Source organism: Tachysurus fulvidraco, chromosome 8 (assembly GCF_022655615.1).
Source record: "Tachysurus fulvidraco isolate hzauxx_2018 chromosome 8, HZAU_PFXX_2.0, whole genome shotgun sequence".
NCBI classification, from domain to species: domain Eukaryota; kingdom Metazoa; phylum Chordata; class Actinopteri; order Siluriformes; family Bagridae; genus Tachysurus; species Tachysurus fulvidraco.
Window position 1 is genome coordinate 8,774,213 of NC_062525.1, and position 25,870 is coordinate 8,800,082.

Sequence of the window (25,870 nt, forward strand, 5' to 3'; positions counted from 1 at the left end):
ATGGATTGAAGCAGAGTTACATTTTGACCAATATGTCATTGTATGCATTTATGTTAATAGAGAATTGTGAAAAAAGCTTCCACAGGTATATATGCAATAAACTGTTTCCCCAAAACATTTTTATATAGGCTAGTGTGTACAATTTAAGTATTCATAGCAAAAATACAGTAAACGCTCAAATGTTGCTTACTTGGTCAAACAAGTAGACAGTAACATCATCAAAGAAGGACACCACCTTCTTTTTGGACTCATCACCAAGGTTATCCATACAAAGACTGGGCATCTTGAGGAGGCTTCTGAGTTTGTGTGCATCACTGCAGTCACTTACAATAATGGGTACAGGTAGGAGTTCATCCTCACTTTCCTCACTCTGTTCCTGGATACTGTAGGTGCGCAGCTCCTCATCTGATTCATCACTGTCCTCTGAATCTCTGTCCTCATCATCAGCTTCTCCTCTCCCCACTGGGGACACTCGACCCTCAAGTAATGGGAGAGGAGGAGGAGGAGAATAAGGACGAGTGGAGCTCTTGTGTAACTGAACTCCAGTTTTTGCATTATTAACTTGAGTTTCAGGATTTTCTGTTATATCTGCTGGAACATTTTTGGCTGAGTCAGATATGAGCATTTCCACACTGTTGTCATTGTTGTCCTGAATTGATTTTTCTTCTAAACTTGTGCTGGATGTTGTTACTTCAGTAATTTGCTCTTTCTGGTTAATTTCATTTTCACTGATAAAGCTGTCAGGACCGATCTCAACATTACTGTCCTCAACTAAACTGTTATGTGCTGATGGGTCAAAGGAAAGTGTGGTGTCTGTCACCTCACTTTTGTGATTTTCTTGTTTGACATCAGAAACAGTCAAGTATGTTAAATTCAATAATTGATTCTCAGACAGCACTTCTTGAGGGTCATCTGAAGTCAGGTCAAAGTTTTCATCCTGGACAGTATTATTTATAGGGCATTCACATATATCAGGAGAAACAGAAGAAATAATAGTTAGTTCAAAGGAACTGGAGGAAATCTTTTCATCTTCATCTGTGAGTAGAGTTGCTTGGGTCTCTTCCTGAATATCATTGTAGAAATTGTCACCGTTTTCTTTTGTCTCCAGATCATTTGATTTTTCATTGTTTTGTTCTACCACTGGTGTTGGTAGTGTTTTTTGGTCTATTGCTTGCATTTCTTCCTCTTCCTTCCTCTCATGATCATAAGTACCTTTCTCTCTATCTTCATCACTCTCTTTCTCTTTCCCTGCATCAGTATCAGAAAAGTAAGCTGAATCTCTGTATGGGGTTTTCTCACTTAGTACAGTCAGCTTTTCTGCGCTCTGAGATGTTTTCATGGTGACTCCTTCCTCCACATCCTCCCCAACCTCTTGCTGGATGTCAGCTCCACCTCCCTCTGTTGCTTCCATGATTTGGATTGAGTCAGCAACTGAAAGCCCCAATGGCTGTATAAAGGTTTTGGTATCTTGTGGTTCATGGGGTTCCTTGGGGACAAATTCAGGAGACTCATTGTTCTCAGTGTCATAGCCACTATCCACAGCTCTAGAGGAATTTGATGGATGGAGAGAAGTTGGACTCAGAGTCTCACTGGAGCCTGTAGTGGATGGTAGATCTATGGAGTCCATGGAGTCAGGTGTACCTACTTGTTTCTGCAATGACTTGAATGAAGGTGAGGCGTAGTCTGCTGTCTCAGCATAATCTCCAGGGAAGTCACCAAAAATCCCAGAGGTGACATCTGTAGTGTCATCGTCACTACAATTGTCAATTTCCACCAGGCTGGTGCAGGAATTTCCATGTTCCACACCACTGTCTGCCATCTTGCTTCTGTCTGATTCAGACTCTTTGGAAGAGATCTCAGGAAGGAGTTTGTCCTCTTCTTGAGTTATGGTTAAAATCTCTGTTTTCATGTCAATTTGTCTAGTATCTTGTTGTCCAGTACTGTCTCGATTGTAAATCTCCTCTCTGATACCAGTGTCAACATATTCTGGGTGTTCTGTCTGTTTTATGTTGTTTTTTTCTGCCTCTGATTTTGAAATTAAATGTCCAGTAGGCAAAGTAGCTTGGCCGACTTGTGGGTTTCTGCTAGGTATGCCTGTGTTTTTGTCTGAAATATTGTCATTCATGAAACAATTTCTAACTAATGACCCTGTAAGAGGATCTACAAAATGGGAATTGCTTAAAGCCTGACAACAAGGTACTGGGTACACCTCTGCTTCTCTAGGTTCATTACAGAGATGAATATAGGAGCTGCAGTCTGCTGAGGATAGTGATGCTTGTCTGCCATGCACTGGGCAGGTATTGCTTTTGGATCTGCCTTCCAGGTATTTAATTGTTTTGGTAGAGCGGTATGGGAGACTGTGGTTCTCTGGCCATGCATCCTCAATATCAGTCATTGGCATAGTATAATGAAAGTCTGCATATGCATCTTGCTTTGATGAATGTCTTTGAGGCAAGCTCAAATGGCTTTTTGTTGAGTGGTTGGTAGACCAGCCCATTGCCTGCCTTTCAGTGAATATATCCTCCTCCTCTTCAGAGTCACTCTCATCTTGCCCCACAAACACAGCTCCCCCTGATTCCATGTCAATACACACTGAGTGGTTCCCTGGCATGATCTTTCTCAAAGAACCCATCATGTCATAGTATCCTCCACTTAAATTCTTCCCAAGTACTGACCCATGGCTTCTCTCTAGATAAGGTTCAGCATAGCCCTGTGGGGAGTTGCTGATCGAGTGTGAGATCCCCAAAGGTTCCTCAATCTCACCCAATGCTTGTCTCAGGCTTCGGGACCCCCAGCTCTCCCTCATGGGTTCTGATGGGCCTCCAATCAGGTAGTGATCCATACCCAGTGATGGTGAGTTCTCATAGTAATAGCCTCCATCCCTGTCCTTGTATGATACATAATGTCCTGACTCCCATGGCCTAAGTGGGCTGGAATCAGATACCTGACCTAGAAGTGGCTCCATAGTTAGGGACATGGTTGGACTGCAGTCTGAATCATAGGCACTGCTTTTATGGATTTCAGCTGACCAGTATGTTTCAATTGGCTTGCCTTTAGAAGGACAATTCATACAATCCCCTGAGTCTCCACTACCAGTGAGAAAGCTGCCATTGCTGCCCCCAAATTCAGGGCTATATGCACACATTGTGTACTCCATGTCAATATTGCATTCTACTGGCTCTTCAATACGAATGTAATACTCACTATTCACTGATGGACTATGTGCACTGAGAACTGGAACAACACCTGGAGTGTGTAATTGCTTGGGGTCATAGTATTGGGGAGAGAACCCTAAGGTGAGGCGATTAATCCCACATTCACCTTCCATACCTCCAGGAGGGTAATAGACATCCTGACAATGGGGATTTCCTTGATCTAATGTTGCACTGGTGGATGAGGAGGGATAGGGCTGTTTAGGTCTTGCTTGCTCCCATTTGTACTCAAAGTTTAGACCATGACTGGTTTCAGTAACTGTGAGAATGTCATCTCCTGACTCTGATTGGTAGCCATCACCAGCTGAAAATTGCTCCAGTAAAGGGAATGAAGATGAGGTGGTCAAAGACTGTGGCATTTCCAAGGTTAGGGGACCAGCCCTGTGCAGAGTCATGTTGGGTCTCATTGAGTTCCAGCGCCTCTCAAAATCTTCTTCTGCCTCACTGGCACTTTTGGCACACAGGTAACTGAGCAGTAGGTGAACTTCCTCAGCATTAGGCCTTTGGTCTGATTGAAGCCAACAGAACTGCATCACTTCGTACCTAAGGTTACATAAACACCATGCTACTTAAGACAAGACAAGAAACTACAGAGTGTGCATATAACAAATTAAGTGTTGTGAACCATATGTGTGATAAACTTATTTGTATTCTTATCACATCTTTGTGGGGAACTTTCAAAAATATTAAACTTTCAAAAATATTATATTTGTAACACTCACCAACGGTCAGAAAGAGGAAAGTGAATCATTGGCTTTGGTAGTTTAAGTTGTTGATCCTTCACAGCAAAGTTGAGGACCTGCCGGTCAGAGTAGTGTCTATAAGGCTGGTTCCCCAACTCAAACAACTCCCACATAGTTACCCCAAGAGACCTGCGATGCAGAAACACACATTAAATGACTACTGAAAAAAGGCCATACACATCTGTGCCCAGAGTTCTAAGAGTACATAATTTGTGCGGTCAAACAGGGAGACATTTGCCTATTGCAAGTACCTGGGAGCTTGTGTATAGGGTAATTACTGCTCTCCTCTCAGCACATTAAGCTGTACTGCAATGAGCAGCTCAAATGAGCCTGGTAGATTTAGATATAATACACACATTTCACACTGGCCCTCTAAGGCTTATACATGTCTTGCCATGGGTCTCAACACCCCACTTCCTGTTCCAATATTTAAATAATTTTCAAATGCAGTGCTCATATTTACTATAGAAGAAAAAAAAAATGTTCTTATTGTTAATGCTTATTTTTGTGCATGTGATCAATATAAAATAATATAAAATAAAATAAAACACATATAAAAAAAGATGCTAATGTAGAATGAGACTCATGAGTTAAGTCTTACCAAATGTTGCTTTGTTTTGTTTGGTCTGCCATCAGTATGTTTCCATGAACTTCATCCAACAGTTCTGGGGCAATCCAGCGTAACGGTACCCAGGACTGATCTGATGTCACAAAGTAATCATCCTGTAGTATAGAGATATATCCAAATACACAAAGATCATTTAGAATTAACTGATGATATGTTATATACAGATCCAATAGGGTGGACAGTCTTCAGATGTAAAGATTGTGGAAGAAACAAAAACGGTGCTTTGTTATGCCTGGTCAGAGCCAAGGTGGTTTGAAGCAGGATATTAATTTCCTGTTCTATCTTGAAAAATCTTAAAAAATAGAACTAAATTAATTAATTGAAAAATATTGTGGGCAGGTACATACAGTATAAGGGGGACTAAAAGAAAACTCTACTCCATACACAACTCTGCTGTATCCAAGGCTGAGCAATTGTCAAAGCCATAATTGGTGACAAAACTTTCTTTAATACGTTTCCAGGGGCACAGAGTTAGGGATTGTGTAATAGACCAAAACTTCCGGTTTAGGGAATACTTACTTATGCTAAAAATCTAGACATATATACAGATATTTTGGACCACAACAGTTAGACATACAGATAGTGGTATTATATTACACCCATAGTGTGGAGGAACATAGTAGAGGTCAGCTCATTGATTAAGAAAGAATCAATACATTCATTTTAACATCTGTAATACCCATCATGTGCTTGTCAAAATTTTAACCACATTTTTAATATTGGACATTTTAAGGTTCCTCCAGATGTTTATAATGAAATCTCACAATAGCTAAGGAGGCAAATCACGTGCCTTGTACTTGCTGTGTGACAGGCCATAATCTCCAATCTTCACAGTAACATCTGATGTGAGAAGGCAGTTTCTCAAAGCCAGATCACTGTTTAAAAAAATCCAGATATAAAATTATGATACCAGTAATTATAATATTAACTGTCAAAGCAAGTAATATATATTTTAACAGAATAAAATAACCATGTCTTCATGAAGATAAATGGTGACCCCCAGCAACAAAATCACTGATGCTGGAGTAGCAGAGGCACACTCAGGCAGCATCAGGATATTGTTACAGGATGTAACCAGGTAAGTGTCACACTGAAATCGGGAAATAAAAGCATAGCCATAATGCTCAGTCTTCTTCTACACTCGCTGTAAACCGTTTGGTGAAAAAACTGAACAGACATTCTGACCTTTGTTGTTGTTTTTACATATTTGAACATATATTTGTGTTTACGCTATGTAAACCTTTGTCTGAGTTTAAAATTTAATCCAAAATTTAACTGAGCCACTCAGTAGTATAAATCAGGTTTAGACTCACCTGTGTTTGTAGTCATGTTTGTGGAGATGCAGAAGGCCAGAAGCAATCTGACAAGCCATTCTTTGAAGGAGCAATGGATCAGGAGTCACAGAATCTGCTGCTCTGCAGCTGCGCAGATAGCCTTTCACATCACCCTGTTACCATGGAAAGTAGACACAGAAAAATGATATGAACAAAGAGATAGAAATTATGGGAAACTGAAAAGCATAATCAGGCATTTATATGCATACAAAAAATACAGACATGATATGTAATGATGTCAGTCTGCTGTGTTTCATTGAGCCACTAGAGGGCAATAACCATTAACCATTAAATAACCATTGTATCCTAGTCAGTGTCACAGCTTTCTAATATGTTTGTTTCTTGTTTGTTTAATTTTTTTTTCAATTTTTCATTAATCATGCATATATCTTCTTACTTATTGTTCTAGACTTCTAAGTGTATATTGGAAAGCTACATCTAAAGTAAGTAACCTTTTAGCAACGCATCTTAAGTTTGATAAATTAGCTGTCTGTCTATAGTTTAGAATATCATGTACATGAGACTGCTGGATCTCAAGTACCCACCAAAGGACAGAACTCCATGATCAGCAGGTAGGGTGTGACCTCAGTGCATTGAGCCAAACACTGCACTAGAGCAGGATGCTGCAGAGATCTGAGACATGAGAGAACATAAGTACTAGTGTGAACACAAAGAAATGGAAAAGTAATGACATTGTAATATTTACAAACCTGATCTTGAACAAAGGCGATTTTGAGACACATTTTTAAACAGAAAGAGGTATAGGGCAATAGTGCAGTGTAGAACTTTTGCTTATTGTCTACCTGTAAGGTTGTGCTTCCTCCAGGAAATGCATTTGGTCCTGAATACTGGCACTCGTCTTGAGCTCCTTCACCACCACCTGAGTACTGCTGAGGCCAGAGGTTACCTCCCCCAACAACACCTGTGGATGTCCGGTACACACACGCAACATAGACCCACACACAAAGATGCCCACACACAAGAAACAGACAATACATATAACAACAGATACAAACAGAGAAGACAAACACATGCATACATACATACATAAAGCACGCACACATACACACAAACATTTGAATGAACAAGAGGGAAAGAAACAAAAGCAATTTTTTTAAATAAATGATGCTTTTGCAAATTACCTTAATATGGACAGAAAAGAAGGATTTGTGAAAGCACAAACATGTACATATACACAAGACGTAGGACATGAACAGTCATGCAGACAAGACAAAGACACACACACATGAACATACCCAGTCAATGGAACAAATTGAGGGAGTGTATATGTATATGCATTTGTGTGTATAGAAAGACAGAAACAGAGAAAGAAAGAGCATGAGAATGAAATCATTAGGCACACGGTATATGCAAGACTATTATTCCAATTTTGCACATTACATAAGTTCTTCATAACACATTAATAAGCATTGTATGCTGGAGAGATTATAAAGTTCTCCAAAATGTGACTTTCTCTTTATATAAAAGAGAGAAGAAGAAAAGAATAAAGAATTATTTGTATCTTATATTTTCAGTATGTTTTTTTACACAGTATAGCACATTCATGACATGTCATACGAGATTGCAGGTTTCAAAAAAATGTCAAAAACCACACAAAAGTAAACCAAGTCTAAAAGGTTTTATTTGTTTGTTTTCTCAGCTTTTGAGTGGGAAACAAGGTCACTGTGATGCACAGACATTTTTGATTTGCAAAATGGCTTTATAACATTATCTGTTACACACATTATTCACTCCATAATCCCCTTTTACTTCTCCTGATCTTTCCAATTTATCTTACAAGAAAAATTGTTCTATATGTTGTATAACATCTTTAACTACGCTTTCCATTTGTTTTCACTAGCCTATGTTTGTTGAAATTGATCAGATTTAAAACTGATTATTGGCTTTAACGCAGATCTTGGCAACCACAGGCTAAACCAGACCAAAAAATAGCCTTCTAAGTATTTGTCTTTCCACCAACAAACTTGCTCCAAAACTAGCTCACATAGGATTGCCCTGGCAACCCTGTTCTAAATGCAAGGTTGATTCAAAAGATCACTTTCAAAAGATCAAAATTATCAATGCTAGAACATAGGCTTTGAAAATATATAAAGTTTATTGGAGTGGTGCTGTATAACCTCCTGGTGGTCCAGTGGAGGATCACCGTGCAGGGAGCTAACCCCGCTACTGAAGAGCTAACTCTCAGTGCCTATCCCAGGCCTGGATAAAATAGGAGGATTGCGTTAGGAAGGGAATCCTGTGCCAAAATCAAATATGCGGACCAGATGAGCTGCTGTGGTGACTGGGAGCAGCCAAAAGAACATTAGAGTGGTGTTTCATAATAATGTTTAAATGCAAATGTGAAATCTAATAATCCTATACGAAGTAAATGAAGAAAAAGCAGCCAGAAGCAGAGATGACAGATGGCCACCAAAAAAATCTATTCAATACTTCATGAATGTTTGCTTATGAATACAAAATAATTTCACAAATAACATTAAAATAGAACAGCATTTTCAATCAGATGACCCAAAACAATAACTGAGGCGTCTTCCCTCTTCTTTCTTTCATATAAAGGCAGTATACTTCATCGCAGTGCTTATGAATGTCTTATAAAGGTCCAGTGTAGCTACTCTTCATATAAAATGCCACCATAGATTTTCAGTCACAAACAAAGCTTAAATAATTCTTTAAGAGGCCCTAAAAAAGTCTATAAAAGTGAACATTAAAGCTAGTAAATCTGTATTTGTCCCAGCTTGGTCATACCAGTCAGAAAGCATGACCCTCATCAGTGTGCAGCCATAAAGCATAAGGGCACTAAACATTTGATTTATGCTAACATGTGCCTACAGCACAGCAGGCAGATGATTAAACTAATAATCAGTAAATAAGGCTTACCTTGCCAAACCATCCATGCCCAATCTCTTTAATGTAGAGCAAACTGTGGCGAGATGCATCTGCTGACTTCTGGAGTTGGACTGGAGATCCGACAACAAACAGAAAAACAGCCATGAATATGTAATTGAATATTGGCAAATATTTAACTGGGACCTTTAGCAGTAAAATGTGAGGAAGTGAGAAACTTAAGTAAGTTTCTAGGTAGGAAATTACCAAGTTTCTGTCTCTAGTGATGTTCACAATCCTGGGTGTATAAAAGAAACACCTTTCCTTAAAGCACCATCATCCTCCGAATGTCTGACCCAAACAAGCAATTCTTTGCATTTCTAATACTTCTGAGCTATAAATTACAGAGCTGAAGAGAGTACAGATGTAAGAAATGCCCCCTGTTAAGTCAAGCTGATTATATGCCATGGCTCCAAAATGCTGATACTCTTTTCAACTAGAAGCAAAAGTCCCAAAAACTTGCAAAATGCAAACAAAATTTTCAGATCAATCATAAAACAAACTGCTTTTTTACTATAACGATTACAGTCATTCACCTTCAACCGACTTCTCTAATTTATAAAAAATAAAGATAGGAACTGCCGCATTTTGTGGAAAATGCACTCAGCTTCATGGAACTGCGACTGACCGCTTCCTGCTCTGCCGATTCAATGCACATCTTTATCCTTCCCAATCAACCAGCACTATCTAATTCAGCAGCTCTAGCCCTAGTAACATAACAACACCTCTGTCTCTCCCTCACTTTTAGTAGACAGATGGATCTTTGTGAAAGTGTGACGTGTTGTCTTTGTGACATCCATATTTTACGCCCATGTCATGTTCCAGTGAGCAGTCATCAGTCATTCTTTTTCTCTGTGGAGAATTGGGGTCTTTGTCCAGCCTCTGCCACCGCTTGGTACCCTCGAGAGCAGGGGAGACACTCAGAGTATTGTTTTCAATCTTTTTAGGCTGAGATGGCTTCAGCATTCTTGATGAGGGCGGGGCAATGTTGCCCTTGTGCCCTCTGGCATGTCTGGATAAGGGCATGAAGAAGTGGCTCTACTGCAGAAGAGTGACTTGTATAACTTCTATAACATAAAAAAATGATGATAAAAGCTTTAATCATCACAGATGAGCCTAAAACATGGTTAGGAAATGATGGCAACACTTTCATTGGGTACAATTATGTAAATGTTTAGCATTGTTGTAGAGATTTGTGTTTTCTGTTAAATTAGACTACAACCGCTGATGTTTGTTCATTATTTTCTGAACGTTTTTTTGAATGTTTTATCGTATGTTTTGATGTGTTGAGTCTCAGTGAGTTAGTCAACTTTCCACATTTATAACCACATGATTGTGGCAGCTTCCAAATGCTGAAAGTTTGACTCTATAATCCAAGCAAAATGGATTATGGTCAAAATCCTGATTTGTCATCTTATATGGTTTTGCTTATGAAAATTACAAAAGTAATCATATAACACATTTTTAAGACCTTGGTAAAAGGAGCATTTAAGATAAATGCGATCATGAGATGGCTGTGAAGTGTATTTGGTATGCAGACCTGGCAACCCTGGACCACAATGATGGCAATTTATTAATATTCTTTAGATTAGGTATCTAAATAATTCACAACATTAAATATTTTACAAACATGTTCAGTGACTAATCTGGGAGTTAACGCTGGTCTAAAAAATAGTTTTGAAACAATACCTGCTTGAATGTCGTTTTCAATGGTTTTGATAATAATATTCTGTTGTAATTATGGTGGAAAATATATTATCTTCTGTATCTTTCACCATGTATTTTTAACAATGCAGTCAGAATAACACGGTTTTGATAAGTTCACACCCATATGTTGTGTAATATCACATGGGTCTATTAAAAAATGATAAGCCTTACACAACAGCATGTGTTATTAATATTAATGCATTGGTGGAAAGATCTTTCTGCTTGGAGTGAGCCTGTGAGTGTGTGTAACCACAAATGAGTGTGACTCTTCATGTATATATGGATGACAATGAAATGCTTTAACCTGCACTAGACTGTTGTGAATAACTAACACACACACACACACACACACACACACACACACACACACACACACACACACACACACACACACACACACACACACACACACACACACACACACACACACACACACACACACACACACAGATGCTGTGTGTGTTATATAGGAGTTCATCTGAAAATATGCTTGTGTTATGTGAAGGCTGCAGTATCTGTGTTTCACAAAATATGGGAGTGTCATTTTGGTACTGTAGATGCTACACATACATGTGTGTGTGCATCATGTTCCCTAAAGTATACAGCTGTGTTAGGGTGTGTTCTTAATCGAATGTATTTCTAGACGCTAGGGTGTGAAACACACCCACACACACAGACACACTCTGTGTTCTCTTTTACCTAAATATTAAAAACAAAACAAAAAAAACAACAACAAAAAAAAAAAAAACAGAAGCAATCAGTAAAAATATATATTTCTTGGCTCCATCAGGGTAAATAAATAAAACTTATGTAGCTTTATCTACACATAAGTATAATCTCTATAAGGGTGACATCATCATGACTGCTCCTTAAACAGCTTCAGTGATCCAGCAATGCTCATAAAAAAAAAAACAAATTCCATATGTTCTAGATATTAATAAAAAAGGTTCTTGGGAGCTCACAGGAAATAATGTGCCTAAGATGCTACCATTCAAATACACTTTATACACATTGCATGATTCCATCCATGTGTTCTTATGTGAATATTATGAGATTGCAGTAAGAGGGAAACTGGAACAAGCACATACTTGGTCAACATTTAATTTAAAAATCTGTTTCCATCAACAACTTCTGTTCATCAATACACCAGGCCTTTTTTGTTAATGTTCACAGTAATCTTATGTCTCACAAAAAAAATAAAAAATGTAGACAGAAGACCCACATATTCACTCTCACTTTTTTCTAATAGTAGTCACTCAGATTTGATGTTAAAAATGACCATAATTAAACCATTTTATATTTATAAAAAAGTACGCTGTGACATAAATCTATGAAACAGAACATCTGATGCCTGTGATGAACCGTTACAGCAAAAGTAGGAGAACAGAAATAAATTTTTCTGAACAATTTAACTTTAGATACACTATAGCCGTCATGGCCTATGACGTTTTTGCCTACAGGATGTTTTAGACTCTTATGCTATCTCTCTGATAAAGACCACACCATTGAGTGGGAGAAAAAAAGTAGATATTTTCTATGGAACTGATTTTACAAATGCTCTTTTGAATGCCAAAGATTCCAAGGAGAATTTATGTAGGCCTGCAGGGGCGGTATTATGTAATAGGCAGATGTTTTATTTGAAAGAATGTGTGTGAATGAGTGTGTGTGTGTGTGTGTGTGTGTGTGTGTGTGTGTGTGTGTGTGTGTGTGTGTGTGTGTGTGTGTGTGTGTGTGTGTGTGTGTGTGTGTGAGAGAGAGAGAGAGAGAGAGAGAGAGAGAGAGAGAGAGAGAGAGAGAGAGAGAGGAGGGAGAGAGAGAGAGAGAGAGAGAGAGAGAGAGAGAGAGAGAGAGAGAGAGAGAGAGAGAGAGAGAGAGAGAGTAGTAAAGTTATAAGGGATTCCAGAATAAACAAGCTTGAGAGTGGGAGCCATAAACATGAGCTCTCTCACACTTTTCTGCTCTGGAATCCAAATGCTTTACTGAAGATATTTATGCCAAAAATATGAATACTGAGGCTGAGGAAACAGTGACATAGTGAATGAGGCTTCGATGAACATTGTATTTAGGGATAAAAGAATGGGGGCAGTAACCATGTCATCTGGATGAATCAGACTTGAGTTTATTGTACCGTATATGATGATAGTGTATGTATGATTTTCTTTTGGCTTAAACATCTCTGATCACTGAGCAAGAGATAAAATCTACTTAATGTACAAACTATCTGTAAAAAGATCTTATTTTTACTTCTTCAAACTCTCTCCATCACAGAACACAGATTTTACTCTTACACATAAACAGTATCTAACTTATTTTACCAACTGTTATAAAATTATTTTAAACAATATATACACATATATATACATAACTGCTAATGTATCAATACATTAATGTACAAAATCCCTTCACTAGGAAATGACTATGTAATCATCCATAAATATCCCAGAACAGAAACATTCATTTCAAATCACTGTGTCTGGTTGACTTTCATCTAGCATTTTTTAATCTATTCCACTAGCTCATTATTTCTGTTTTACTTCCAAAATACCCCAAAATGTTTTTCTATCAACATCATGCCTCATGTGCTTTCAATCAGTGCATTAGTTTTTACTTGCTTTGTAGAGCTTCAAATCATAAAACAAGGTACATTTTTAAAGAATTTTAGTATTAGATTTTGTCAAGGTAAAGTATTCATTAGACAGAAGCCTGTGGTTGTTGTTACTACTGAAAGAAAGTAGACTAAAGCAGACTAGAGTTGGGCATTTAGCCATCTAAAATGCCTAAACATTGGAATTATAGTGTAACACTGTATTGTTGGAATTATAGCATTTGAAATTATTTTATCATATTAACAATCTCTGCTGATTTAGTAGATGCTTTTTCTTGGCTATATGTTGGAGTACAATCAGTAAAATTCCACAGGATGCATGGATGCGAATGTGCGTGTGTGTATGTGTGTGTGTGTGTGTGTGTGTGTGTGTGTGTGTGTGTGTGTGTGTGTGTGTGTGTGTGTGTGTGTGTGTGTGTGTGTGTGTGTGTTTGTGTGAGTGCGTGTGTGTGTGTGCGGGCATGTAAAATTTATATGATTATGTACAGTTTATATAAAATGAAACGTAAATGATTATTCTTTATATTTTTAAGTTAAACTTAAAATATTGATTCTTCTCAGAACAAACTGATTGATTGTTCTAGAACTTGTTTTGCATTTGAATACACATTACCCAAGTCTCTTGAATTTTGGACCACAGATTATTGTTTCCAAATTCTATCAGACAAATCCCAACAAAAGAAAACATAAAAACAATGCTGGATCAAGGCTATTTAATCAAAATTGTCTTTATTTTGTTATTATAATCAGTGATCATAAAAGATAGCATTAGAAGCAGAATATATCGGTGACTCACCTGAGCGGCTGGGTTGTTGGGCGACAGGCAGAGAGACTTCATTTAGAGGCAAGATGTAGACATCAGGACTGCCGGCAGAGGCTGGTGATGCCAGCGTTGACATGTCGGCCTGGTATTCATCTCCCTCTGCATTCTCAAACTCCTACATTAGCAGCATACACAGAGGGCAGAGAACTGAGGTCAAACACAAGGAGCAGGGTGAGGCACTACAGTATGATGGATTTGTAAGGCTGGATGTCATATAATAAAAATGTACTGAATAAAAACAAATTGTATATCAAAGGTTTCCACTGCAATATGCAGTATTGTAATATTTTGTCTAGCTTACTCAGTGCAGGATCATTCTGACCCAAATAAAAAAAGGATATTTTCAATTTAGCATTGGCTTATTTCCAATTAACCTGAGTAGCATACAGTGTAATCTGTAACTTGAACATAGACACTTTTTATTGTTGCTGTTGTTGTTGTTGTTGTTGTTATGTTAGCATGTTATAAAATGGGAAAATAAAAACAATGAATTCAGATGTTAATTCTACATGTAAAACTTTAATTGAAGTTTTTTTAAGGATAAGAGCAAAGGAGACAATAGACTTAGCAAAGAGTTTAATATACTTTATATGATTTATTATGTATTTGAGAGTTTAAGTGTATTTGGAGTGGTCCTGTTGATGAGCGTTCCCCATTGGATGGAGAACTACTTCACCTGATCTTCAAAATATCTGTATAACATAACAAGGATTTTCCATTTCCAAAAATCTTATTACACCAACTAATGAAAAATAATGTAAAATGAACTGAATATTCATTAGAATATCACTCCACATTTCAACTACTAATCTAATCATTTATTCTTATGCAAAAACATTTCTCTAGGATGTAATACCTAAATTAATTAATCATCCTTAAATCGTCTGAAAAAGAAATGTTCATTTACAACACCCACACACACACACACACACACACACACACACACACACACACACACACACACACACACACACACACACACACACACACACACACACACACACACACACACACACACACACACACACACACACACACACACACCCCTTTGTCCAGTTAGTCTGACAGTTGATTTATACTTTTAACCAAAACTTATGTATCTCAGTCTCTATTAAAAACTATTTCATTTCAACAGCCTTGTCTCAAATACAAAAGGACTAAATCTGCCTAGAGTTATATAATAAGGAGCAGCGGTTTGGGGGGAAAAAATGACAGTTTACTAAAAATCAGCTTCTTTCTCCAGCTGCTCTTAAAGAGCCATCATCCACAGGACTGAAAAGACTGTTGTGTTTTTGGGTTAAAGAAATGGAAAACAGTGACCTAGAGAGGCTTATATACTTTACTGTACATACACAGAGACATGCAGTCCTCTTTGGGACACCATGGTTCTCATATTCACACGACCCTTCAGTCTTCCATGTAATTCCCAGCTTTTCCTGTTTCCCCTAGAGGGAATTAGCAAAATTTCGTCCTCTTTCTTTCGTTCTTTCTTTCTTTCTTACAGTGAATGAAGTGAAATTAGTTACATTTGAATACAATGAAGTGAAATTAATGCATATCACCAGACAACATGATTCATATCAAATGCTCATTTAATCAAATTTCCTTTAATTTGGAATGAATGAAAAGCTACTTGGAGTCTCCTAAGTCCCATGGTAAGCAACACAGGAAATCTCTGACACAAGAAATCTTTCTGCTACTGAGAGTCAGACATTGTGAGGCATAATGAAAAAGCTCGAGGGATTCGTAGGCTAATTATGTGCATATGGGTCAAAACTGAGACGTGTCTTTTTAATGCCTTGGAGCTGTTCTCTTTACTTAAACCTATTATTATACACAGATATCATTCATCTCTTACTTCTCTGTCTTATTACAGTATTTAGAGGGGGAAAAAATCTCACATTTAGATTGGGCTAGATTTCTGATTGGCTGAGTTCCTGTAAAATCTTTCCCACATTTATAGCTGTAGCCATGTCACAATAACTAAATTCTATGTTAATGCTACAGGTTTAAAAGCAGTTACAAACCCTCATACTTCAGTCATTGTTTTGTCCACAGAATGTCTTTGAGCATATAAATTGTTTAGATAGATAGATAGATAGATAGATAGATAGATAGATAGATAGATAGATAGACAGACAGACAGACAGACAGACAGACAGACAGACAGACAGACAGACAGACAGATAGATAGATAGATAGATAGATAGATAGATAGATAGATAGATAGATAGATAGATAGATAGATAGATAGATAGATAGATAGATAGATAGATAATATCTTATATTTACCCATAGATTTAAAATCAAATGGAGGATCATAAATCATAAGCTAGACCTGACTGATGTTTCTGTATTATAATCTGTCAATTAATTAATAATCATTATGAATACATGTGTGTATTTTAGATTAAATCAACACAGTGTTACACTACTGTATGCATTAAGTCTTGATTAGATAGTTATCTGCGTTGTGGCTGTGATCAGTGGCAATAAATGTTATCTATAAATTTGAACGTTTTCAACAAAATACAAATCTTATAAACCAATATCATGGTGTAATATATTTGCATATATGCAGCACATGTTTTTTTTCTGTGTAAAGTCAGTTTATTATAAAGATTCCCAGCTGCTGTGATTTTCAAATGCTCTCTCAAACAGGAAGTACAGCAAAGCTGAGACAAAAAAAAAAAACAGTACTCTAAGGCCACTGTTTATAAAGGACTGAAATTCCACAAGGACATCTGGTTGCCAGAAAATTAGTTATAGTTCTGCTTGGTTGATTGTAATCACATATCTGTCAGCAGACATTTTATCTAATCTATCTATCAAATAATATCTATACATAAGTTATTAATGTCTTTTTAGAACCTGTCTTGACCAAATCATGACCATATAAATGATGGTTAATTCCACAGAAATGCTCTAAATTCAGACCTTCCCATATACTTATGGAGTACTTACTTCAAGGGTTAAATTTAATTACTAGTCAGATTATATAGCTAAATGCATGTGAAATATTATTATTATTATTATTATTATTATTATTATTAGTAGTAGTAGTAGTAGTAGTAGTAGTAGTAGTAGTAGTAGTATAGGCTTTTCATCAGCACTGTTATTAGAATAGTTTAATTCAGGACTAAAAGCAGTACACATTCTTAAAATTAGTACAAAACCGTACATAATCTTAAGACTATCTGATTTGACTTTTGCTAAATATGAAAGATATGGATTTTGTTCAGGCCTGTCTTTTTCTCCTACATTTACATTTACAACGGCATAATATCTGATACATGAATACTTCATAAAATGTTTAATCCACACAGGTTTTTAACTTGCTATGCTGGTAATCACAGTGCTAAAATGCTGGGATCATGAGAATGAACAATGAAAGAGCACTTGCCCAATATATTTTCTAACATATCACGCATAACGAATTTCATGCTGTGCTTACTGTATTTTTTTTAACTAAACAGGGATTAAATTATTTCCTCCCTAGGCATGAGGAAAGCAATGTAGCATTCATGTGTCTCGTGCATAATTCATTGGGAACGGAACGACATATGGTGCAGAAAAGAGAGAAGAAAAAAAAAACACGTCCATGAATACACACTGTTACATTCTAATATCTTATCACCATGGTTAAAAACATCTCAGTACAGCTATATAATAATAAATTACCACCAAACTATCACCTGTTTAGAGAGCAGCATCTGTATTCAGCTATTCTTTACAAAATGTTAGTGAATAACATAAATCTTAAAATAAGAAATAATTAAAATTAAAAGCCTACCTTGTCCCATTAGTCAAAGCCCACATATTGGACCTGAGTTCCTTATGCATTGCCAATAATATTGCAATAACCCATGAGGGTACATGTACTTTTTCATAAGCCTCACTTAATAACCTCTGAGCTAAATGCACTAGTTGAAGCTCTCTCAGTGTCACATGTATAGCACTGGAAAATCATGCACTTCAGATCACGTAGCAGAGAGAGATACATAGCTGGACCTCTAAAGGACCAGTAACCATGTGAATGATGTTGTGCAGCTGACTTATAGGGAATACAAATTAAGGAGGGATAGGAGAGCAGGAAATGTGGGAGGGAGAAATAAAATGAGAGGCAGATAGACAGATTAGAGGCAGATAAATGGTTGAAGACATGGATGGATGAATGGATGAAAGGAGGGGCAAAGTCCAGAGAGAAAAGAGACAGCAGCAGCTGAGAACCAAAATGAGAGGGGGAGGAATAAAGTTTTACATTCTGAGCTCATGACATCATTCTCTTTTTCTCCAGCCTTCCTTTCTCACTCTTTTTTCACATCTGTAGAACAGACGCTTTCCACGCACACACATACACACATGTAAACTTTTGACTTTTGAGTGGGTCTTATTGAAGAGGAAAATGGCACGTCAACAACAAGGAGTCTCGTCTGTATTTCTCTCCCACCCTTTCCTTACTGCTTTATCCCCACAGTTACACTTCCACTTTCTGTCACACCCAGTATGTGGGTGGTGAAAGCTCTATGTGTGGAGCTCTAAGCCTGGAGTCACACACAGCACACTGTTCTATGCATCACATTATGTACATGTGCTTTAGACCCTGTGAGAGACTGTGGGTTTGTCTATGTTTAAAGTAAAGTGCATAAGTTTTCACCCCTCCATGGTTCATCAATGGAAAATGTGCTTCCACTTTACAAATGCTTTATAGAGCATTTAGCAAAGACATATCAGTTACAGTATGTCAAGTAGAAGCTTCTGTTTGTCCATAATGCAGCAGTCTGAGTTCTTAGAACCAGAATCTTTCACCATATCTTATTACTTTCACCATATCAACCTCTATAGTATCTTAAATCGTGTGTTGCTATAAATGCTGTTTTTTTCTCTTAAATTTGTCTTAAAGACCTTATGTGTGTGAGCATGTTTATATGCACGTGTGAGTCAGATTTGACCACTGTGCATAATCACATTTTCATTAGTCAGCCTGCCATGACCAAGGAACAACTGCAGAGGTTTCGCTGGGCCTACTTACAGTATATAGGTGGAATTTGACGACTTGAAAATTTAAATATTAGGCAATTTTTTTTTTTTTTTTTTTTATGGCTGTGTTAACCACATCTCCCTTGAGAGTATTTACTGATGACAAGGTGCTCTTTCTCTCTGCCCTAGTTTCAGCTCTTGTTCAGCATGTTCTTGTACTTCCATTCTTTTACCTCTTTCACCCCTATAGTTCATCTATATTTTCTGATTTATTACCTTACAACAATACTCACCTTAAAACCAATCTCTCCTTTCTTGCAGCACAGGCAAGCCAGCATGAGGAAGATGAAGGTAAAGAGGCCAGAGAAAGACACAGCCACGACAGCCAGAGAGGACGACCAGGAGAGCTCACTTAAAGGAACACCATCTGTGGGAGATTGACAGTAATATGCATAAACACCCAGGCAATAATTTATTAAAGCGGAATTTGAACGCGTTTAACCCATCCAAAGTGCACACACACACACCATGAACACACACCCGGAGCAGTGGGCAGCCATTTATGCTGCGGCCCCCGGGGAGTTGGGGGGTTCGGTGCCTTGCTCAAGGGCACCTCAGTTGTGGCCGGTCCGTGACTCGAACCCACAACCTTAGGGTTAGGAGTCAGACTCTCTATCTATTAGGCCACGACTTTCCCCTTGTGTGGTGGGTGGTGATGTTTTTTGTTTGTTTTTTTAAAGCTGAAATAAGAAATAATAGCTGCCACAACATGCTGCTGCTCATATTGGCCAGCGAAGCAAGCCAATATACAAAAAAGCCTGAAACAATTGATCCTAAATAGCATATAGACATAAAGATTGTGCAGATTAGTAGATTACTGGAACTGCATTAAATTAAACCTGTGACACTGATAGATAGATTAGATTACTACATTAAAAAGAAAACATTTGGGATTTTTTCTTTTTATCAGTGAAAAGCAAAATAAGTTCATGTGTCTTTTAGATAACAGCAAACTATGACAATTCTAGCAATATTTGTCTAATATTTAATTATTTTATACCATCAACTGTCATAGGGAGGCATGGTATTGCCCACGATATCGATCAAATTCTAAGCATAATTCATTCATGGAAACTGATTTTAAAGAGTCATATGTTTTTGTTTTATACATGCAGTGACACAATAAATGTCTCCCTAGCTAAAAGTCTTTTAGCTATACCATTCTCACTATTATCTTTTCTAGAGTGCGTGAGGCTTAAATGCACTGATTATATATTGTTCAAAAGAGTTCATTGTTTGTATCCCTGGTTGTAGTTGAAATAAGAACTAATATTCATATAGTAATATAAATAATGAAAAAATATTTAATATCATGTAAACCTCATTTTTAGGAGCATGATTTCCTCACATGATTTTTCATACACATGACAACACCAGTTCACATCTTGTTCAGTACAAAGTAATAAACAGAATACACTATAAAAAACAAAATGTTTAAAACCAGCTCCATGTACACATCACAAACAATATACTCCAGAAAACCACATGCACACATATACACCCTTTAAACATTTTTTGGCAACTAATATTTGGCAAGCCACTAGCCAATTATCCCTCCTGCTGCACCTCCATCCCCATCACTTTTCTAGAAAAATCAGCAGAGCAGCAGAGAACTTCTTACAACACTAATGATTGCCAAGGAAACTACAGAAAAGAAATGGAAATCAAAGGATTCCATCTTTCCCTGAGATACACATAACACAAAAATGCTCAGATGCACTAGCTAGCAAGTATGCAAAAATTAATATGAACGTTGCTCCCTTTTTCAACACTGTTGCTAAAATCATGATATAAAATGAAATTCACATGTAAGATATCAGACAATAAAAACAAACAAAAAAAACTGCAAAATCGATGGCTCTTCCACTTTAAGTACAAAAAAATTAACAAGTGATGAACAAGTGCAGATGTGCTGTATTATTAAATGGCAATCGCTGCAGGAAGAGCATTCTGCTGAAAGCTATAAATATGGGATGAAACAGCAGTAAGTGCTTCTCAACAAACCTGAACTCTGTGGTTTTAACAGCAGTTGCTGTGGAAACAGATGGGACAGACAGAAGGTACATAAGACCTGGAGTAAGCTGAAAATCTCCCCTTATTTTTCCTCTGTACTTTCTTCTTCATCCCTCCCTACCCTCTCTCATTCATCATGCTTTTACTTATCCATCCAGCTGATGCCTGTCTGATTAGTGACAGCTGTTCCATGTGCAGAATCCATCCATCTAAATTTTAATGTCATCAGTGCAGAAGCATGGGATAAGTAGATTCTCAAAAATTCTAAATGATCATGACCTTGAAATTTTATGGCCGTGTGTGTGTGTGTGTGTGTGTGTGTGTGTGTGTGTGTGTGTGTGTGTGTGTGTGTGTGTGTGTGTGTGTGTGTGTGTGTGTGTGTGTGTGATCTACTGTAGATTTCATTCTGAATTCTGCTAGAAGGCTCAGGCTACTAAAAAATGCACTGCTACTGCAATCTTTTTATAAGCCTGCTCTCACATCTGCTGGTATATTTGCATAATGGGGTTGCAAATATATCCAGAGAATTAATTTTGTTTTGGATTTTAAATATAACAAAAACACAGCACAATATCATTAGCATTTGCTTAAAATATCAACAACTAATTAAAAAAAAAATCTATATATCAAAATCAATATCAATGTATATTAATATATAGTAACAGTCCTGTCTAGTATTGACTAAGTAGCTTAGATTGATAAGTAGTTTTGATTTTTCTGAAAAATCTTCTGACATTGTTTGCCTCAGAAACTCTCGTTCTATCTACTTTCCGTGTCTCGAACATGTTTCCGAAGATAATCCGAACTAATAAAGACAGTGTTGATTGTTTAGTTCTCTTTATTTTTGATTAGCTGGGGAAAGCGGCTTATGTTTAAGTCGTCTAATTTAATCACGTGGTTTAAAAGACACAATTGTTTTTGGTCACTCCAAGTATAATGGCTTCCTTTAAGTGGTTCGATTCCAACAGTGAAGCAGTAATGTTATTTATTTTATTATATATTTATATTTTATAGATTTATTTAAATCAAAGCTCTAAACAATACTAGTGGGTGCAGTCATGTGTGTGAATTAATGACTTTTATGATGCTGAGCAGGGTTTGTTATTTAGGGTTTTTTTGGTTTTGTTTGTTTTTTAAAGGAAAATGCTAATGAAAGTACTTTCTCTAAAAAAAAAAGTTTGATTAAAGCCCAGGCTCAGTTTGACAATGTTCAGTCATCATTTGTCTTAATATGCTTCATATTTATTGATGACATTCAAATAGGTAAAGGAAATGTGGGCGTAGTTAAAATAAAGAGCACAAAATGTAGTCTTTTAGCTTTTCTTCGTACTAGGATTAACAAAACTATTTTAATTATGTGCTGGTTATATCAGTCCTATTGCTTTTAGCCAGTTTAGTTTCTTGCAATCAGTGTAGTTTCAAGCCTGTTTTCTTCCTCAATTTGCCTTTAGTGATAACTGCATTTGCCTCCATTAGAGTGTGTTTGTGTACAAGTATTTATCTAAGAACCTGCTGACCCATAAAAAGAAATATTAAATTGAGCTTTTTACAGTTAGCTTTCAAGATGATACTATTTAAAATGGTAAATACAGTATAGAGACACAAAGGTCAGCCTAAAATGCATCAGTGATGCTGACTGTTCTGTGGTTTACTAAAATTGATACTTAAACCACTATAAAGGTCTGATATTTAATCAAACCCCACACCAATAGATGTGTCAACACAATAATTCATGACTTCTGAAATGTCATGCAAAATTACAGCTTTTATTATGAACAAGGTATAAAATAACTGAAACAAGGAACAACACAGACAGTCAGTGGATAAATATGTGATTTCAGATGCGTCAAAATGCATTGGGTTGAATCTGGGCAGACAATCCAAACAGGAGATGCATAAAACCATCATGTAAATGGAGGCAGAGTAATTTAATTCCAACGCAAATTTAAAAAGACACAAGAGACATAATGTGGAAAGCAGAAAGATGCATGCATATAGTGCAGAGACAGAGAGAGAGAGAGCGCTGGACCTGAGCCAGTGGCAGACGGTATGAGTCTCCACACAAACGACGGAGGGATTGCTCTTTCTCTCCGTCACTGTCCCCACCAGCCCAACACCAATTATCCTCTGCTTAGCTAGGAACAGAGGAAATTACATCCTAATCTGCATGAATTGTTGCATTTTCCTTCACTGTTTACCATATTCTATAAAATGGTCATTATTTTCAGTTTTCACACTGATGCTTCACTTGTGTCACATGATTTACTGTATATAACCAGCTTCAATGTGCAGATTAATAATAAAGCCAGCTTTAGGGTGCTGAATATTTATTAAATCATCCACCAAATACCATAGAGTCTCTGGGTACTTGTTCCAGACATGCACACCATTTAAATGCACTAATTAGATTCATTGTCTTTAAAGAATGAGCTCAACAAAACAGCACTAATATGAGTAGAATAATATGATGTAGTGTTAATCAACATTAAAGCAGGTACTGGAAGCAGTGTTAGAGAAAAATACCTGTTGTCTGTATGTACCCACCCTACTGAGTATTGAAAGCCAACCTTTGACTTTTAAAATGTCCTTTCCAAACACACACTGTGTCAAACTAAAAAAAAATCCTCGATCAGCTCAGCTTGTACTGTTAACGTCTACATTTAGCATCAGCCACATGCTGCCTTGTTGCCATAGTGAGACAAGGAAAGTGATTTTCTTAACCAGGAGGAAGGATGCTCTGCAGACACATTGAAGGGCAAAGCATTTACACACATGCACACAGAAGTCCCTCGGGAATACATTGTACACTTTAAAGGAAAAAAAAAGAGTTATTTAAGGGTTAATGTGGAAGTCCTCACAAGGTTCTACTGTATATAGAGGTTTTATGGGCTCTCCAGAGAATAATAGGTCAAAACTAGCACTGCTGTAGGAGTCTACATAACACCTTTAAGGGTTTCCCCAGTAGCCAATACATAAACAGTCTGTTGTTCAGGGTTGGGGCAAATAATGTACCATAAGGGTTCTAAATTTAAGTGTAGTGTAGCTTCAATAACTGTATGGACAGAATATCGGAAGGAATGTACATGTTTTTACAAACAACAAATATTTCATAAGATATTAGTGCAGGAATATCAGAAAAGGAAACACCATGACTGAGAGAGTTGTTATATGAAAATAATCAGCAATGGGATTGTGTTATTCAGGTTGTGGATTCGAAATGAATTAGTTTAATGTAACAGCCAACTCTATATGTTTTATTCCTTTAATACCTCAGCGATTTGCTTACAATTTTTAATTGATTGATGAATGACACCTTGCAAATTTACTGTTGTGGGAGGAAATTAAATCCTTTATAGTTAACTATTTATTTGTACACATTGATCTTTTATATTGTAGATAGTGTTAATGTAAGAAATACAACTAACCAAAACAAAAAAAACAACAATCTTAGTGTGTGCCTGAGAAAAACAGAAAGCCTACATACAGAAGACTTTTCATGAAGTCCATTTATCAATACCTTATCAGTTCATTAGAGCATCTGCCAATAAAAAATCCCTGTTACTATGGCAACAGTAACAGATTAGAATGAATGGATTAATATAAATCCATCATACTGTCAAAAGTTGAAAATTAAATGATATAGCCTGACTACTGTGAGCACTGTGTTATAAAATTAAATAAATGAGTGTAAATTAGTTAGAAGCATGTTTAGCTAGTAAGGCAGCTATGAGTTTAATGCCGTCTCGTTGACTGAAGCACTATGCCTCTGATTCAGATTAGCAAAAGGGCAAAGACCAGAAGGAGAGTCAGTGGGCCATGAAGTACATAGTATAATCCTGCTTGGCAATGCATATAAAACACACATGTATACATACCGTACATATATGCATAGACCGCAGATTTAAACAGGATGTAAACAGTGAACCATATTGGAGAGCATAGAGGAGTGGATGTATGAACTTTAAAGCTACAGTAGAAGCAGTGCTCCTTTTGTGTTCCCTGACACAGAAGACTCCTCAGAGACTAGACTGTGCTTTCTGTTTAGCTGAAAATCATTTCACCAGCTTAATGTCTGTCCTGCACTGGCTTTGTGATTTTTAATGTACACCTGAGCTTCACTGCTTAATTATGCTCTGTTTATTAGAAGTTAATGAGAAACATAATCACACAACAGGTACAGATTCCACCTTAATAATAAAAAAAACATTTTTTTTGCCTCTAAGCAATATTTTTATGTTATATATAGTATAACAATGTAGGTTTCAGCATTTTTGCAATTCTGATTTCAGGCCTAGATTTGCAGGCTTTGCAAGATTTTTCTTGCTTCTTCACTGCAAAAGACGTCATGAAACACCTTAAGTACATATAGCGCATACAGTAGCTGGACGTAAAGCTATTGTAAATGAGTTACTTTATTAAAACAAACATAATAATATTAATCTTGATGTTTAACCTGTTGTCAGAGATGCAGTTAATGATAATTTCACCCCATGACCCTTTGGCCAATTAAAATCTGAGAATTCAACAACATTGTGGTGAAAAGGCATTACTTTTGAATGAAGATATTTGTAAGGGATTTTGCTATTTGCTCTAAGAAACAGTTCATTCCTTAAATAGTTTTCAAATTTCACTTGAACTCTACAGCATTTCTCCCATTCAGTCTGCAGAATTGAGAATTGTTTGCATACTCTTTCAGAACCATCATCGAGGGGCAGATTGCTAAGAAACAAGTATTGAACTACAAGCAAAAATGTAGAAATGTATAGTTGTTATGGAGTTGATTGTATGGTCATGAATAGGACCTAGGTCAATACATGTACAACAATATCATCAAATGAATGCCTGGAAACAAATAGCCCTA

The 25,870-nt window shown here is 36.9% G+C and overlaps 1 protein-coding gene across 6 annotated transcripts in view; it reads right to left on the bottom strand.

Moving 5' to 3' along the window:
* Positions 1-25,870, bottom strand: part of aatkb (apoptosis-associated tyrosine kinase b) — a 43,491-nt gene that overhangs the window by 3,091 nt on the left and 14,530 nt on the right. For 3 of the 6 annotated variants that reach the window (XM_027163124.2, XM_047817214.1, XM_047817216.1), the window contains exons 2-11: positions 19,230-19,363; positions 13,930-14,071; positions 8,816-8,895; positions 6,721-6,839; positions 6,463-6,550; positions 5,897-6,030; positions 5,374-5,458; positions 4,557-4,678; positions 3,935-4,084; positions 191-3,755 (exon numbers count right to left, since the gene is read on the bottom strand). In XM_027163124.2, the coding sequence (XP_027018925.1) occupies positions 191-3,755; positions 3,935-4,084; positions 4,557-4,678; positions 5,374-5,458; positions 5,897-6,030; positions 6,463-6,550; positions 6,721-6,839; positions 8,816-8,895; positions 13,930-14,071; positions 19,230-19,363 (4,619 nt within the window). Of the gene's footprint in view, positions 1-190; positions 3,756-3,934; positions 4,085-4,556; positions 4,679-5,373; positions 5,459-5,896; positions 6,031-6,462; positions 6,551-6,720; positions 6,840-8,815; positions 8,896-9,028; positions 10,918-13,929; positions 14,072-17,749; positions 17,983-19,229; positions 19,364-25,870 lie in introns of those variants that run through there. The other 3 variants (XM_047817215.1, XM_047817218.1, XM_047817217.1) reach the window with 3 other exon arrangements.